The sequence below is a fragment of the Mus musculus genome, chromosome 5 (genome assembly GCF_000001635.26).
Source record: "Mus musculus strain C57BL/6J chromosome 5, GRCm38.p6 C57BL/6J".
Classification (NCBI taxonomy): domain Eukaryota; kingdom Metazoa; phylum Chordata; class Mammalia; order Rodentia; family Muridae; genus Mus; species Mus musculus.
Genome location: NC_000071.6, coordinates 136,299,693 through 136,317,570, shown reverse-complemented (window position 1 = coordinate 136,317,570; position 17,878 = coordinate 136,299,693). Strand labels below are relative to the sequence as shown.

General features: G+C 48.4%; 1 protein-coding gene across 22 annotated transcripts in view; it reads left to right on the top strand.

Moving 5' to 3' along the window:
* The window catches only part of Cux1 (cut-like homeobox 1), a 319,456-nt gene that overhangs the window by 250,020 nt on the left and 51,558 nt on the right, over positions 1-17,878 (top strand). For 6 of the 22 annotated variants that reach the window (XM_030254115.1, NM_198602.3, NM_001291238.1 and 3 more), the window contains exons 13-14: positions 1,524-1,572; positions 3,168-3,264. In XM_030254115.1, the coding sequence (XP_030109975.1) occupies positions 1,524-1,572; positions 3,168-3,264 (146 nt within the window). Of the gene's footprint in view, positions 1-1,523; positions 1,573-3,167; positions 3,265-4,256; positions 4,929-6,010; positions 6,077-7,722; positions 7,825-8,976; positions 9,813-11,956; positions 12,123-12,791; positions 12,849-17,878 lie in introns of all 22 variants that reach the window. The other 16 variants (XM_030254109.1, XM_006504352.3, XM_006504350.4 and 13 more) reach the window with 4 other exon arrangements.

The window sequence follows — 17,878 nt, the reverse complement described above, 5'->3', positions numbered from 1 at the left end:
AGAACTCTGGCGGTAGAGTCAGGAGGACCAGAAGTTCAGGATCATTGAGCCACATGGTCAATTCAAGGCCAGCTGATGGTTCAAGATTTTGTCCCAACAAGCAAGACAAAACAAACCACTATTGTGCAATCCTTGGCTCTACCCCATCTCTCCCACCCACTTAGCCCACGGCCAGACCCCATCTTTGAGAATCTGAACTCCAGCCTGTGTGCCTTCAGTTGAGTGCATTACAGCTGCATGCTGACCCTCACCTCTTTTCCCATTGTCTATCTGGCCCCACTCCTAAGTCATCATGCTCTGCATCTACAGGCTCCCAATGCTCATGTTTCCACTGCTGCTCCTCTTGGGTGACATGTGATTCAACTCACTATTTAGACCAAACTGGCCTGTAACTTAGAGATCCACTTGTCTCTGCCTCCCAAGTTCTGGGATTAAAGGAATGTGCTACCACACCCAACTGGTTTTTTTAAAATACTTTTTATTAATTATTGACAATTATTTATTGTGAGCATAGCTGCACATGTATGAAAGTCTGGACAGCTTTTAGTGTTTTTATTATGTGGGTCCTGAGGGTTGAACTATGTTATAAGGCTTGGCAGCAGGCGCCTTTACCCCCTGAGTCATCTTACCATCCAATCTTCATCTGCATGACACCTGCTCAGAGCCCCACAGACTCATTTCATCCCTTTTCATAAGGGGACTCAGGGGGTGGTACTTACACAATGCCACTGTATAAACCTGAGGGCCTGAAGGCCATCCCTGGCAGCCACATAAAATACTAGGCAGCGCAGTATGTGCCTGTCTGTAATCTGAGTACTAGGGAAGCAGCGTCAGGAGGATCCCTGCCTCACTGACCAGCCAGTCTAAAGGAGACACACGACATCGCCCGTGTTCACATACATGAGCACACAGATACAGAGACAGCACAAGAGATCCATGAGCCTGATATGTTTGTAGCTCCTGGCTTGTTCAGACAGCCCAGAGCCCAGTGATCTGGACACAGCCTACATCACTTGCTAGGGAGACAGCGAAACAATACTCTTGGCCCTCACCACATCTGGGGCTGCACAGGTCTGCCTCCTGATTCTGACCTGTTCCTGTCTCTTTACTCATTCCTAAGCAAGTGCCAGTTCCCAGAGAACACATGAGTAGTGGCCATGGTGATGAATTCCTCTCCTTCTGCCTTCCCTTCATAGAACTCTCCATTTCTATAAGCTTTACAAATCCATTCAGCTTGCAACAATGTGATATCTGTATTACACTGTAAAATGAGTTTGAGCAGACCTGGTGTGACTTCATATGGAATGATTTACATGCTAGGCGAAAAGAACTTTTGCTAACCAACTGCTAGTTGAAGACTGGTTCTTCTTAGAGGCATTATCAAATTCAGTTCCTGCCAGGGAAGTTGTTAAAGTTGTCAGTTCCCCACTGCCTGCAGAACAGGATTCAGAGCGTTAATGACTATTGACAGGCCACTAGTAAATGGAGAGGTTGAAAATAACCACATATCTTGCCTTTTTCAGCACCCTGAAGTCCATGGAGTTTGCACCATCGGAGGGAGCAGGGACACAGGTATATCACCAGCTCACTTTGCCCTCAGAGTAGTGGCAGCAGATGTTGGTCACTGCTGGCCTCTGGGGCCTGCATCTCCACATTGATAAGAGAGGGCCTCGATTACAGCCTCCAAGTCCTTCCTCAAGAGCATGTCACTAACTGAGCCTGGCAGTATTCACCTGTTAAGCCAGCACTCGGGGGGGTGAAGGCAAAGGGGGCAGGAGTCTGAGGCTAGCTTCAATATTCCATGAGAATATTTTTAAAAAATGCTAATAAAAAGAAAACCAAGAAGGGCGAAGGGATGAATTGATCCTTGCTGGGCCTTGAACTCTGTGCGTAAGGTACTGGCCTAGTATCATGAAGCCCTGGTTTCATCTCCAGCACTGATAGAATATATGGGGCAAGGTTGCATGGGGCTATAGTCCCAGGGCTTTGTAGAGACAGATGGACAAAAGTTCAAGGTCAACCTTGGCTACTTAGTTCATTTGAAGCTAGCCTTGGGTCTATGAGACCATCTTTAAAAGCAATAACAAGACTTAACCAAGTGAAAGCAAATCATCTCAGTAAAGACAGAGACTAGTGTTTGCCAAGCTTCTCAGTTAGCTCTGGGGACGCTGACTGAAAACACAGATAAAAATACATCTCCAGCCATGCATGGTGGCACATACCTGTAATACTGGCACTCAGGAATAGAGGCTAGAAGACCTGGAACTCAGGGCCACCCTAGGTTACGTAGCAAGTCCAAGGCTGGCTTAGACTATGTGAGACCATGTTTCACATATACACAATTTGTTTATATAAATCATGAAGCCAGAAGTGATGGTGCATCTGTAGGCCTGATACTGGGAGACTGCAGCAGGAAGATCACTTGAGCCCAGTACTCTAAGGCTAACCTAGGCAACAAAGCAAAACCAAAGAAAAGTTTTCTAAAATGTTTAAAAGCTACATCATGAGTGTAGTCTTGTTCCCACTATCTAGAAGGCAACTAGCATCATCATGGTGGACAAAAATCAAACAAAGACAGATTCCTCGTTGCTTTTGGGCAGAGTGAGCAGCTTATCCTATTGCCAAAAGATATTCAGGTATCAATAGAAAATAATTGTCACCTAGAATGGTGGCTCAGCAATTAAAGCACCTGTCGTGTCCAAGGTTAGGAGTTCAGACCCCCAGAACTAGTGCTAGGTATGGTGATGGCCCACCTGTAATTCTAGCCTTGGAAGGAAGAGACAGGACAAACTGTCTCTTGCCCAGCAAGCTGCTCGTAATACTAGCCGTATCAGCCAGCTCCAAGTTTGATTGAGAGACCCTGCCTCAGTGAATAAGTAAGAGGATAATGGCTAAGATCAACCCTAGGGTCTCAACATGCATGTGAACACACATGCATGTGTATATACACATATAGACACCACACATATCTACACATACATGAAAAATTGGGGAAAGAATAATCATAAGTCTAAAATCTCAGCTAAGTCGTTTTTGTAAAGAACTTGAGGTTTTTTTCCCTTGAGGAAGTCAAGTCAATGACACATGTAGCAGAGTCAGGAAAGCTGAGCTGAGGAGCAGGTGGGTTCAAGGTGGCCGCATGGTGACCCCTGCTCTGCCCTGTGCAGGACTCTACCAAGCCCCTGGAGGTTTTACTCCTGGAGAAGAACCGCTCGCTGCAGTCCGAGAATGCCACGCTGCGCATCTCCAACAGTGACCTGAGCGGTAGGTGGATGGGCGCCACACACATTGTGCTTGGTTCCCTTTCAGGGGTCGAGGACCAGGAGGGTGAACCTTGCGTCTGGGTTTGTGTGTGCATGATGGGAGCGCCGCTGGGTGACCAAAACTTGTTGAACTAACCCTGAGTGTTTGGTGTCCCCCTCCCACACTGCTCTGCCCCACCCTGTCCTGCAGCAAAATGTGTGTGCGCGCCACAGCAAATTGGCAGAGGTTGGCTAGGTACCTTATTGAAAAGTCCCAAAAGGGACAACCTGAGGATGTTGGCTTTCTGATCTTTTCCTGGTTGTGCTGTGAACAGGCCAGAGGTAAAAACAAGCATGGCCTTCCTCTGGGACTCTCCAGGGTATGCTTTGAGAGGTCGCCGGCCCTCCAGTGGTGCTTTTCTTTCTCCGTACGGTTTTCTTTGGGGGCACTGTCCCTCTCCCATCCTTAGCCTCTCATTTGCTCATCCTAAAATGGTGGAGTCACTGACTGCTTTTGGATTTAGCAGCTGGTCAAAGTGTGTAACTGTTATCTCGACTCCAGTTCTTAAAATGTGTGCGCCTTCGATCAAGGGGTTTTAATGGGTACGTCTGCCTTGGAGCATGTAGTGTGAGCGACCCTGTGGGTCCCCAAGTGTCAGTGTTTGCTGGTCAGGCAGGGTCCTTGGAGGTCACTGCGATGCTAGAAGCCCCAAGATCTGTCAGCTCTTTCCCGTGTGTGTTACCGGAACCTTTGTCAAGGGAATTCTCCCGGCTGCAACGTACAAGAAAGGTGCAAACACGAATGCATGTGGCTTGTTTTGGGGGGCCTTGTTTGGCTGATTCACAAATTCAATCGAAAAACAAACCAACACACCACTTTGGCCCTTGTTTTAAAAAAAAAAAATTGAAAAGAAAAATCTGCACTTTTTTTGTGGGGCACACTTTGCATTCTGGTCTTGGTTTTTTTTCCCTTTTGAATCCCCCATAATGCATTCTGTTTGCCCTTCCTTGTAGGGTCAGCCAGGAGAAAAGGGAGAGACCAGCCTGAGAGTCGGCGCCCGGGACCCTTGCCGGCCTCCCCTCCTCCTCAGTTGCCCCGCAACACGGGGGAACAGGTTTCCAATACTAACGGTACACACCACTTCTCACCAGCGGGGTTAAGTCAAGACTTTTTCAGCTCAAACCTGGCCAGCCCCAGCCTACCCCTGGCTTCTACAGGAAAGTTTGCACTAAACTCTCTTCTCCAGCGACAGCTAATGCAGTCCTTCTACTCCAAGGCCATGCAGGAAGCCGGAAGCACAAGCACCATTTTTTCAACAGGTCCTTACAGCACAAACTCCATATCTTCCCCAAGTCCATTACAACAAAGCCCAGATGTAAATGGCATGGCCCCATCTCCCAGCCAATCAGAAAGTGCTGGGAGCATCTCAGAGGGCGAGGAAATTGATACCGCAGAGATCGCCCGGCAGGTCAAAGAGCAGCTCATCAAGCACAACATTGGCCAGCGCATCTTCGGACATTACGTCCTGGGACTGTCGCAAGGCTCTGTGAGCGAGATCCTGGCCCGGCCCAAGCCCTGGAACAAGCTGACTGTCCGTGGCAAGGAGCCATTCCACAAGATGAAGCAGTTCCTGTCTGATGAGCAGAACATCCTGGCACTCCGTAGCATCCAAGGCAGACAGAGAGGTGAGACATGTCCATGTGTGCCTGGCGCAGTGCTGTGTGCATGTGTGTATTTGTGCGTGTGATGAGACATTTGTACATCACATCAGGTAAAGTGTTCTTCAGTACTACCCTACCCAGAGTTCAAGGATCAGCCAGCGGAGCTAGAAACCATTAGCTTTGGGAACTCTGACCTTGGAAAGTGTGGTCAGCACCTTGTGCTCAGTAAACTCAGTATCTCAGAGCTCTGTCTTTAGTTAGAGGGAGTTAGGTCATGCATGTCGTCTGACAGGTTTAGCATTCTTGGGTCCACTTGGCATCAGGTGCTGGCTTCCTTCCAAGAGCAGCTCCTCGGGTGCCATCCAACTCTGTCCCAACAGCACAGACAGCTGTAATGCCCACAAGGCACTGGCTCTGTGGAGGGAGCCTGTCTGTCCAAGCTGTCCTCTGCCTCCTTCCCCTTAGACGAGAACAGATCTTGCATCATTTATGTCCAATTAGTGGGGTTTTTTTTTATTTTTATAGCACCACAAACAAAACATGCCTGCCTTCAATAAGTCACATGAGTTTCATTTAATCCCCCTTCCCACCACACCCTGAATAGAAAGTCAGACACTCCCACAGTGTAAATAATTTCTTCCACCTTAAGAACCAGGGGTCCCTGAGCTGAGTGAACAGTGACACAAGGGACACTGTTTTCAGTCACAACTGAAGCACCCTAAAATTTAGACTAAAACTCAGATAGGAGATGAGGATCAGACAGTGAGTGTCCACCAAGAGTGTGGCACACACCGAGAGTGTGGCACCCGCTTTGGTGATGTTACCTGAAACTGGATGTCTTTGGATGATCAATGTGAGCTCTAGCCTTGACTGGCAGGCAAACACCTCTCCCTCCTATTGCCCTTCCTAGCAGTGAGTTTAGTTGGCTCTCCTCCTACAGTAGACCCAGTGCCTGTAAGAAGGTTCTAGGAGCCCCCATGTTGCACAGGAAGCCTTGAGCCCTTTCTTTAGAAGCAGGCGGCTCAGCTCTCATGTCACACAGCCCATGTTGTCGACGCCACCATCCCCCTGATTGTTTTGTTCTTACCGCACTTGTTTTTCAACAGAGAATCCAGGCCAGAGCCTGAACAGACTCTTTCAGGAAGTACCGAAACGAAGAAATGGGTCTGAAGGTATGTCTCAGGCAGGTTTTCTCTTTGCAGTCAGTAACCTAGGAAGCAGCATGTCCTTAGCTGTGTATTTGGGTTAAAACTGTGCATTGTAATTCTGGCCTGGAACCTGGTGTGAAAAACAGCTAGTAAGTATAAAACAAAGCACGGGTTCAAAGGCGCCCAGCCTCTCCCCTCTTGAGCTGCCAAAGCTAGACAAGCTGTAGGTAGCCAAGGTTAGTTCCCGAAGTATCAGTCCTAGGTCAGATTCCAAGGACACCATGCCTGTTTTCTCAGAAGCAGCTGACAGAACAGTTGTGCTCTGAGAACAATCAGGTAACCATGTCAAACCAGATATTGCTGCTTCCTCATATTTTTAACTCTGAAATATCTCAGAAATCTCATAATGTGGACAGATTCCAAACAAGGCTGGTTCTTCCACAGGTATTGGTAAGCCGACTTTACCATGCTCTTTAAAGTGGTTCCTTCCCAAGGTATCCTCATTATTAAATGTCTACTGAGAAAGGCAGAGAACAATTACAATGTCTGGATGGCCTCCACAAAAATCTGGGCCCAACCCATGAGTCCTAGTACCTTAAGGGCATCTGAATCCATTATCTACTATGCAGAGTACTGCCATGTGACCACAAGAATACATTTGTGTCCTTAGGGTACTCAGGAACTCAACAGGTTTTTTTTCCTTATTGATAAATTTAAAAAAAAACACACATTATATAGTCATAAATCTAGAAAGGTTGACATTTCCCCTCCCCCTCCTCTCTTTTCACCTGGCATATCCCAGTGAGTGATCCAGGATTGTCTCACCTAGGGCTAGGAATGTTAGCTAAGTCTCAGTGGTAGATCACTTATCTAAATGGTCCTAGTGAAGGGACACTGCTCAGTGGGTAAAGCACCTGCCTATGATCCCCCGTGAGAGGCTAGGGTATGGCTCAGTGGTACAAGAGTGGTACTAGAGTCTCCAAGTAAGGAACTGTGGCATGGCTTAGCAATAGAGTAATTGCCTGGCATGCCTATGGCCCTACATTCAATTCCCCCCCCCCCCCCACATACACACAGAGGAGTCAGGCTCAACCTTTCACCGTTTGCCACCTTTCCATGTTTATTTTTAGGAAAAATAAATGTACAGCACCTGAATGTGGTTCCAAAACAAAGCTTTGGAATGACTAAATGACTGGTTGCCCCTCTGTACTAACTCCATGGGCATATTTTAGTTCAGATGGTAAGAAAGCCTATTCTGGCCGGGCAGTGGTGGCGCACACCTTTAATCCCAGCACTCGGGAGGCAGAGGCAGGCAGATTTCTGAGTTTGAGGCCAGCCTGATCTACAAAGTGAGTTCCCGGACAGCCAGGGCTATACAGAGAAACCCTGTCGGGGGGGGGGGGGGGGGTTAAGAAAGCCTATTCTGCCAACACAGTGACCATGACTTTGATACAGGTTCAGCAAGAAACCTTCCAGGCATGTCCCACATCCATACCACATCCACACCATGAGATCACATTTGCAGCAATTAGGGATGAGTGGGAGACCATGCCCACTTTCAGTCAGTCGTCAGCCTCACCCAGGGGACCTGTGTCAGAATGTCTTGGTGCGGCGCTGGTTTTCCACTTGAGATCTGGCTGTGATGTCATCGCTGTGACTTCTCCCTACAGGTAACATCACTACCCGGATCCGAGCATCTGAGACTGGTTCTGATGAAGCCATCAAGTCCATCCTGGAACAAGCCAAGAGGGAACTACAAGTGCAGAAAACCGGTAGGGCTTCTACTTCCTAAAGAACTGCCTTCAGACCTAATTATAAAAATGATCATGAGTGTTCTAGTCAGCAGGAATTACATTCTTTTTCTCTCCTCTCCTCCCCTCCCCTTCCCTCCCCTCCTCTCCCCTCCCCTCTCCTCTCCTCTCCAAAGTGACCCTGAGTATGATTCCACACATTAGGGGATATTGAGGGAACGGCTATCTAGACTTGTGCTTCCTCTTTCGTGGGGTCAGGGCAGTTGCTTTAGTTTTTGTACTTCAGATAGAGTCTTGCTATATAGCTTGAACTCATGATCCTCCTGCTTCTGCCTCCTGAGCATTAGAAGAGACTGTCTTTGGTCCCTCAGATACTTCTGGAAATCATTAACAGAAGTTATGCTTCCCAATTTTGGCAAAACCAAGAGAAGGATGGATGGGTATATGGCTCATGAGAATTAGTATTTTAGCTTAAAATTCTCCAGGAAAGAAGTCCAAGTGGATCTAGGGAGATGGCTCAGTGGGTCAAATGGTTTGAAGACCTGAGGTTGGATCACCAGAACCTACATTAACAGCAGAAAGATCTGTAACCCTGACCCTTAGGGATATGGATGGGAACAGGGGGACCTCCAGAATCTCACAGGCCAGAAAGCCTAGTTAATTCAACAACAAAGAGACTATCCCAAACAACTTAGAAAGACAAGGACCAATACCCAAAGTTGTCTTCTAGCCTCCACAGGAGCTCTGTAGCACATGTATGTTTATATGCATGCATGTATGTGTGCATGCATGTGCACGCACACAAACACAAAAGAAAGAGCTACAGAAATATGGCTCAGTAAGCTAAGGAAGGTCCTTGCCACCTCAACTGACAGCCTAAGTTTGATCTCTGGCACCCATATGGTAGAAGAGAACTGACTCCAGCACAGCACACGTGAGCTCACATATTATACACGTAAAATTAATAGCCATAATTTTCTTTAATAAAAAAGAAAGCCAGGGTAGGAGCAAGGCGTGTCCCCACCAATCACCCTCCAGAAAGCCAGCTGCTGTGACAAAGGCCACTGAGCAGCAGTGTCAGTCCTTTGTGTTCCCTGCTCTAACAAGGTGGCATGAAGCACATAGCTGCCAGGGCCACCTATCATAACTTTACCCTGTGTGTGTTCCCCACAGCTGAGCCAGTCCAGACATCTTCCACGTCCAGCAGTGGGAACTCTGACGATGCCATCCGCTCCATCCTACAGCAGGCCCGCCGGGAAATGGAGGCCCAGCAGGCTGCCCTTGACCCTGCCTTAAAGCCAGCACCACTGTCCCAGCCCGACCTCACCATCCTCACCCCCAAGCACCTGTCTGCCTCACCCATGTCTACTGTGTCCACTTACCCGCCTCTTGCTATCTCCCTGAAGAAAACCCCTGCAGCACCTGAGACCAGTACCGCAGCCTTGCCCAGTGCCCCAGCTCTCAAAAAAGAGGCTCAGGATGTACCCACACTGGACCCACCAGGATCAGCTGATGCTGCCCAGGGAGTGCTGAGGCCGATGAAGAGTGAGCTAGTCCGTGGCAGCACCTGGAAGGATCCCTGGTGGAGCCCTATACAGCCTGAAAGAAGAAACCTCACTTCTTCCGAAGAGACCAAGGCCGATGAAACAACTGCAAGCGGGAAAGAAAGGGCAGGCAGCAGCCAGCCTCGGGCTGAGCGCAGCCAGCTTCAGGGACCCTCAGCATCCGCAGAGTACTGGAAAGAGTGGCCAAGCGCTGAGTCCCCATACTCCCAGAGCTCAGAGCTGAGCCTCACTGGAGCCAGCCGCAGTGAGACACCCCAGAATAGCCCTCTGCCCTCTTCCCCAATTGTGCCCATGGCGAAGCCAGCCAAGCCTTCAGTGCCCCCGCTGACTCCTGAGCAGTACGAGGTCTACATGTATCAGGAAGTGGACACTATCGAGCTCACTCGGCAGGTCAAAGAGAAGCTGGCCAAGAACGGCATTTGCCAGAGGATCTTTGGGGAGAAGGTAAGAGACTTCACTGTTGGGGACAGGCATGGCTTCCCATCTATTCTTGGGAATGGGGACCAAGTGTCCACCCTGTACAATACAACCATCATAGGAATATTAAATGTCACCAACTCCCAAAATTCTAGAGGCCACTGGCAAGTGTCCTAGCCCCCTAGCTCTGTCTGCTGAGTCCCATTGTGCACAGCCCAGCATGGGGGCTTGTCCACCACTCTGTGCTATCCTGTGTGTCTCAGCTGCCCTGTGTGGTAGCTGGTAAAATGAACGTTTAACACATAAGGACACGTAGATCCAGGAGTGTTGACTGCGTGTAGCAAGCTGGCAGGGCACATGGAACAGAGAGCACCTCTACAGGCCATTTTGGCCCTCAAAGGTCTGACTGGATCAGGCTGCACAGGGGATGGCCAGCCTTCTGAGAACCAAAGCGCACATGGGAGTGAAGCACTGCACAGAGCAGAACTGCTCCACGGTGATTCTGTTTGATTTTTCTGTTTGTGTTTGTTTATTTCACTTAATTATTTTAGGAGGGGCTTGTTTTTGTTTATGTTCTTATTTTTTGAGGCAGGGTCTCCCTACCTATGTAGTCCTGCCGACCTGAAACTCCCTGTATAGCCCAGGCTGGCTTCACACTAGCATGAATCCTACCTGTGCCTCCCACATGCTATAGTCACGGGCGTGTGCTGCTGTTTAGCTCCTAGTTTTTCCTTTCTCGACCCTGTGAGGCCCCCAGAGACCCGCTCACAGCTTCACATCATCTTTCCCTGGCTTGTGAAAGTGTAATCATTTATGGATGAGCTTCTAGACCTATCTGGTGGCAGATTCAGGATAACAGGATTTACCATGCCTGTAAAATCTAAAATAAACATAATAACCTATATCATTAGAGATTAAGCCATGAATTGCTGACTATAAAGAGGAGCGCTCCCTTCCTGAGATGACACAGGAAGTGGATGAGCAGTAGCTATTACCTATCCTTTCCCACCAGTCCTTCTGACTCATCTTAGTTAGCCTTGAACTCAATGGTCTGTTTATGACCTCTTTGCCCCAATTTTTCAAGAAGTAATGGGGGTGAGTAGACATGAGGATGTGAATTGAAAGTCCCTGGAGAATTTCTAGTTTAGCATTGTAAAAATAAAATTTGTGAACATTTAAATAGACATTTTGTGCTCCCACCTTAAATTTAGCAGACTTAATAACGTTGAATTTGTTTGGCCCATGAGTGCTGCTTATTCTGGAACTGGAAAGCTTTGCAGAGTGATGGGATGAGGCCCCTAAATATCTCTGGGCTACATCTGCGCCCTGGGGGGTGTTTGTGCCCATACATATGTATGGCCATATGTGAGAGGCAGCAGCCTAAGTGTATGGATGCAAGTGGTCGGTCGTCTGCAGCCCAGTGCTGCTCCCGCACTGACTCCCTGTCCTCACCAGCTTTCTTCTCCTCAACCTGTAAGCAGGCTACAGTCAGAGAGAGTGACCCTTTGCAAATGCCCCTTTAGCCCTGTGTCCGCACAGGAGCCTGCTTTCTGTGCCCCTCCAGTATCCCAATTCCTGTGCACTCTGATTCCAGTATCCCAGCCTCTTCTGATAACCCCAAGCAAAAAGGAAGATGCTCTGCAATGTTTGTTCCTCAGTTTTCAAGATGACAACCTTGCAGCTTCTGCAGGACCAAGACCCTGGAGAAAGCCAACACCTTCATACCCCTTTCCAATAAGAGCTAAGACTATACTTTCTCTCTTTTGTTTTTGATCATGCTGGGAATGAAACCCAGGTCCTTGCATAGGTTAGGCATATCCCCAGCCCCTCACTGGGGGATTCTAGGCAGGGCCTCTACCACTGAGCCACATACCAGCCCCTCACTGGGGGACTTTAGGTAGTTGCTAAGCCACATTCCCAGTAGAAGATGTGATTATAATAATTTCTTTTGTCCAGAGCCCTGTCCTAGGACTTTATCCTATCAGAAATCTGGAAAAGCTTATCTCTGCAAATTGTCTAGGCTATGGTTTTGTGCTCAGAAGAAAAGAATCCTCCCATGTGCTTCATCTCCTCCATTACGCACAGGGCCACACGTACATCTCTGGGGCACCATGCAGCATCATGCTGATTTCTGGAAACTGACAGCTGCCTTTCTTCCTTTGCTTCTCCAGGTACTGGGCCTGTCCCAGGGCAGTGTCAGCGACATGCTTTCAAGGCCAAAACCATGGAGCAAACTGACCCAGAAAGGCCGAGAACCCTTCATCCGGATGCAGCTCTGGCTGAATGGAGAGCTGGGCCAAGGTGTTCTGCCAGTGCAAGGGCAACAGCAAGGGCCAGGTGAGGATAGCTGGCCGCCCTCTGCAGAGGCCTGGCAGGGATAGCTCCATCCATGAGCTGGCTTTTGGATTCAGGGGGAGGATGGTGTTGTTATTGTTGTTGGTTTTTATTGGGGTAAGGGGAGTGGTAAGATAGAGTCTTTTTATATTTCTGAGACTAACCTCAAACTCACTATGTAGCCCAGACTAGCCTCAGACTCACTGTGTAGCCAAAGCTGACCTTGAGCCCACAATCCTCCTGCCTTAGCCTCCCAAGTGATGAAAAGACAGGCATGTACCCCCATACCTGGCTCCTAAGATTTTAGGAGTAAAGAGGATGAGCCTGGCTAATTTTATAAGCAGCAGAAAATTGGGTACTGATTAAGAAAATGCTGTTTATATATAAATATAGATAAAGGTCAAGTACTTGCACTAGAGAACTGAGAAGGAAATCTCGCCAGAGTGACTTCAGAAGAAAGTGTCATGGGCAGAGGCTTCTGCTACCTCGAATCCAGGGCTCTGACACATTATAGATTTATTTGTGCAACCCTCATTCCAACTCAGCATCCTGGCCCTCAGCTTGAGCACAGGCAGCCTCCCCCCCTGGACTCCTGCTTATTCCCTTTTCTTTTGTGCAGTTGGGAAGCTCCAAGCCCTGTTTCCTGAGTAACAGTGTCTTTTTTTTCCACAGTCCTCCACTCCGTGGCGTCTCTGCAGGACCCCCTCCAGCAGGGCTGTGTGAGCTCAGGTAACTAGCCACTTGTGTTTATTGCTAGCTCCACTGCTCTGGAAATCTGGGGTCTGGGAGTAAGTGTACTATTCCTAGCCACAGCAAACAGTGGCCTCTCCCACTTTGCCATACTGCACTCTGAGGCTGTTGTGTAAGCAGAATCAGATAAGAAATGGCTTTTGAGAATTGGCTTCTTCTATTAGGTAGATTGTCCTTGAGATCCACTGACCTTATATGTAGCAATAGTCATTTATTTTCCTGCCTGGGTAGTATTCCTATGGTGTGGTTATACCAAAGTTTGTATTGCATTGAGGCTATCCCTAGGTTATAGCCATTACACATAGAGTTGGCATGACAGTAAAAAGAGAATGAGAATAGTGTCCTGCTTGCAAACTCTGAACTTGCTTTCTGATGGCAGTCCAAAGGTTGACAGGAGCAATGCTGCTAAAATTCATGCCTTTACTGGATCCCTTCATTGTTTTGTAAGTATGAAGCTCTGTGTTTGAGGCTGGGGTCTATTGGAGGCAGATTTCAGGATCAGGGATCCCATTTTAGCAGCAGAGACAAGGCACTAACATCACTGTCCCAGTAGTCATGTTAAGGGACATCACTTTCATCTGGTGGAAGACCTGGGTAACCTTTGAATAAGGGGACTGGGGAGATTGGAGCACCAGAATAGAGTAGCCAAAACAGAGCAGTCCCCAGAAAAAGCTAGGGTGAAATTCAATGGATACTTAGTGAGGGTTTTGGAGGAGTGTAGATGTGGACCAAGAAGCTCCAGCCACTTCCTACTGATCTCAAAGACTGGAAATGTCTCAGAAGTATCTGACAGTCCTTTTCTCTATGTCCTGAGGTCCCTGGCCACACTACCTACATGCATGCCTGCCCTGACCACAGCCATTGCTCCAGGCTCTCAGCACTGCCTCCCTGCACTGAGCTCACAGTCAGCCCCGCTTTTTCTCCCAGCTCCCAGGAGCAGCCAGCAGCGTGAGCTGTTCCTTTTTCTTTTCTCTACTTTTCTAAACATGTTGATTAGTCTCCGTATTCCATTGATTCATTGAAAACACAAACAAAGCTAAGTGAGGAACGAGTGCAAAGCCTGTCAGCTTGCCAGAAGGCTGAGGAGGGGACACATGTGCTTGGAGGGGAACAGCTGGGCAGCTTTAGCAGTAGCTGCTGCTGCAAGATCCCAAACACACTCTCTCCCTCTCCCTCCTCCACCCCTACTCAGCCAGTGTCTCTCCCCCCCCCCTCTCTCTCTCACACACACACACACACACACACACGCACGCACGCACGCACGCACGCACGCACGCACGCGCGCGCGCGCGCGCGGGTAGGGGGTGGGTTCGGGTACAACAGTGACTTGAAGGCCGTTGAAATCCCCTGAGGATTTCATGGATTTAGTTTGGTCCATATTGGACAAATTCAGAGGAAATTACCAGCACTCTTTTTCCCCCAGCTCACACTCAGGATTTAGGAAGGAATGTGGCCAAGTTGGTTGTGATGCACTTCTGTGGATGTTTATGTAGTAAACTGTCCTGGCCTCCTGCTTCACTGAGAAGTCAGATCCCAAGCTTGTCATGGTAGAGCTTTCTTGATGAAAGCCTTTCACTCCTAAATATAACACTGAGTGTCCCTCAGCATTGTGTGTGTGTGTGAGTGTGTGTGTGTGTGTGTGTGTGTGTGTGTGTGTGTGTGTGTGTGACAGCATGTGTGTCAAAATCAGAGGACAACTTGTGGAAATTGTTTCTTTCCACACTGTGGGTCCCAGAAATTGAACTCAAGTTTAATGGAAAGCATCTTACCCACTGAGCCATCTTATGAATGCCCTCCTTTTTTCCCCTCCAAGACAGGGTCTCATACAACCCCAGCTGGCCTCAAACTCACTAGGTAGCCAAAGATAACCCTGAATTTCTGCCCACCCCTCCTGAGCGCTGGGACGACAGGTGTGCACCACTGCACCCAGTGCATGTGGTACTAGGGATTGAGCCCAGGGCTTTATCAACTGAGGTCCATCCTCATCCCCCAAAACTGAAACGATTCTGTAATGGTAGGATTTGTAAATCCTTGTGATAAATGACTCTAGAAAATTCTAGAACCTCTGACAGCTTTCATCATTGTTTTCTCTAAAGAACTCTGATTCAGAGAGTCCCATAAAATTCTGATTTTGCCATAGATACTATGGAACTCACCCCAGAGGTCCCCAACTGAGAAATATTCTCTGTCCCTCATGGATCCCTGACAGCTGTGCCTAGAGGTATGCAGCATGGCCTGCTCGGCTCTGGACAGTGGTGGACACGCTTTCCTTCCTAGGATGCAGAAATGTGAAAGGACCTGCCTTCCATATCTACTTGGCCAGTTGTACCTTCAGTAAGGTTTCCTGGGTCATTGCAGAGCTTAGGGGCCTAAACAGGGGACTCTGTGCTTGGCAAAGAGCAAAGTTCTGGCTTGGGAACCCTTCTCCTTGCCAAAGAATCCCCACCCAGGAGCTGGGGTTGCAGTTTGGTTGGTAGAATTCCTGCCTAGTATGCACGTAGCCCTGGGTCCGTGTCCAGCACCCCACAAATCTCTCAGGAATAAGAGACAGTAGGACCAGGAGTTCTCATCCATGCTGGTCCTTAGTGACAGCCATATACCCCAGTCTCTCTGATGAGGAGACTCAGGTTCCAACTGCCTTAGTGGCTGTGGCCCTTTATATCATCACCAGATATCATCTGAACCTTGAGGCACAAAAGAAATGTAATGTCATTTTGAACAACCAGTGTCACCCTATGGTGACATGTGTGTCTGTGTGTGTGCGTGCTAAGATCAACCTTGGATATCATTCTTCTGGAGTTGTCAACCTTTTCAGACAGGGTCTTTCAGCAAACTCTGGGGCTCACCAACTGGGCTAGTCCAGCTAACCAGACAGTTCCACCTTCCCAATGCTAGGATTACAACATGCGCCGGGCGGTGGTGGCGCACGTCTTTAATCCCAGCACTCGGGAGGCAGAGGCAGGCGGATTTCTGAGTTTGAGGCCAGCCTGGTCTACAGAGTGAGTTCCAGGACAGCCAGGGCTATACAGAGAAACCCTGTCTCGAAAAACCAATTTAAAAAAAAAAGGATTACAACATGTACCATGGCACCCAGCCTTTTTTTTTTTTTGATGTGGATTCTCAGAGTTAAGGAAGCACACACACTAGTTATGATCTGCTAATCCTATATAATACTTCCTTTTTACTTCTTAAAACTAACTTCTCCTGCACAGTTGCTTGAGCTGGTTTATTTTTCAGCCACTAGAGAAGGAGAGAGATGAGGGGTAGCTCTGAAGAGACAGAAGGGACCCTCTCATGATGACATTCATCACAGAAATTGTGGCATCCTGGAGGGCTGCAGTGAGAGCTGCCTGTGCCCTCAGCTTGGGAACTTGTTGATACGGGAGCCTTTCATGACTGAAACTAACAAGGTGTTCTGCCTGTGCCTTTCATGCTGGCTTCTGGCAGATCTTGTCAGAGTATACAAGTGAAATGATGGCCCATTTTCCATAGATTAGGCACAGAGCACTCAGCTTTTTCCCAGCACACTGGGTGGTCAGGAAGAGCGGCTTCCAAGTCCTGCCCACCTATGAAGAATCACGCAGCTCCATGGCGCCACTGTCCATCAACAGAGTGTCAGCTGTCCCTTAGAGGGGACAGCTGCTTCAGGCTGGCTCTAGAATGGGTAGTCCTGCTTACCCCACCCTGCTGTGACAACCACAGCTATGCTGGTGAGGCCCTTGGCAGTTTCTCACAGCATGGTAGCCAATGCCATTATGGTGTGCATCGTGGCACTTGCATGAGCTGCTGGGAAGCCCTATCCCAGGAGTTTCTCGTCTCCGGCCCAACAGTGGGATTCTGATACAGTCTGTCCTTGACTAAGCAGTCAGTTCTTAGCATTTGACTGGACAAAAGAGGTGACAGAGGGTCAGTGGCAGCCTCAGAAAATTGTATAAGGCTGAATAGAGTAGGTAGGACCTTGTGGGTACACTAGACTCAAGTTACATTTTTCCTTCTCTTTGCTCCAAGAATATCATGAGAGCAACTGGTTCTATCCCCACAGAAGGAATCTGGCTGCATTCATTCATGTAACTGAGGTTTGTGTAAAACCAGTATAATACATTGCACATAACCTCATTTAACAGATCAAAGGGAAAAGGAAAACTCCGGGTTTTCAGTCAGTAAAGATCATTCCATACAAACATGAGGACCCTAGTCCAATCCCCAGAATCCATGTACAAAGCCACGTGTGCTGGTGCATGCTTGTAAATCCCAGTGCTGGGAAGGCAGAGACAACAGGGTCCCTGAGTGCTAGGTCAAGGAAAGATTCTGTTTAAAGAAAACAAAAAACAGGTGAGCATCAGTACCCATGATTGTCCTCTGGCTCTGCAAATACATGTGACATACTCATACACAAAGAAAAAGACCTGAAAATCCATGAGTGAACTGAAAAGATTCCACACATAGCCACTGCCTGGAATGTTAGCCTGTGGGCCATCAACTTGGTGGCCCATTCAGGTCTCTTTTTCTGGTTGGCAGCCTACCTTGGATCATTTTTATTTTATTAAATGTAGCATATTATAGGGATTCTCCCTCCATTCTGAAGCCAAAGAGGGAATTTCTAGATTTGGGCTATTGTGTGGCACATGTGGGCAAAGATTTGCCAGGTTGTCTCTGGTCCATGAAAGGTGATGGGACCCTGCAACAAAATGCTTCAGATAGGGAGGAAGCCTGAATGCACAAGAAGCAGCTAGTTCAGATGCCTCCTTAGAGCACAGAGGGAAGGAAGGTGGTGAAAGCATGCTGTTCTCTCTTCCTGTAGGACACCGTTGATGCTGCCTCATTAATGTTCAAGGAGCACGTGTGACCAGAGGACACAGCTCACCAGCTTCCTCACAGGCTTCCTTATTTATGTGTTGTATTAGGGACTGAGCCACACCTCTTCTCCTTGCTGGGGGATTCTAGGCGGGTGCTTTACCACTGAGCCATGCCCAGAGCCCTTGAAAGAGAGTCAGATTGGTTTCTAAACA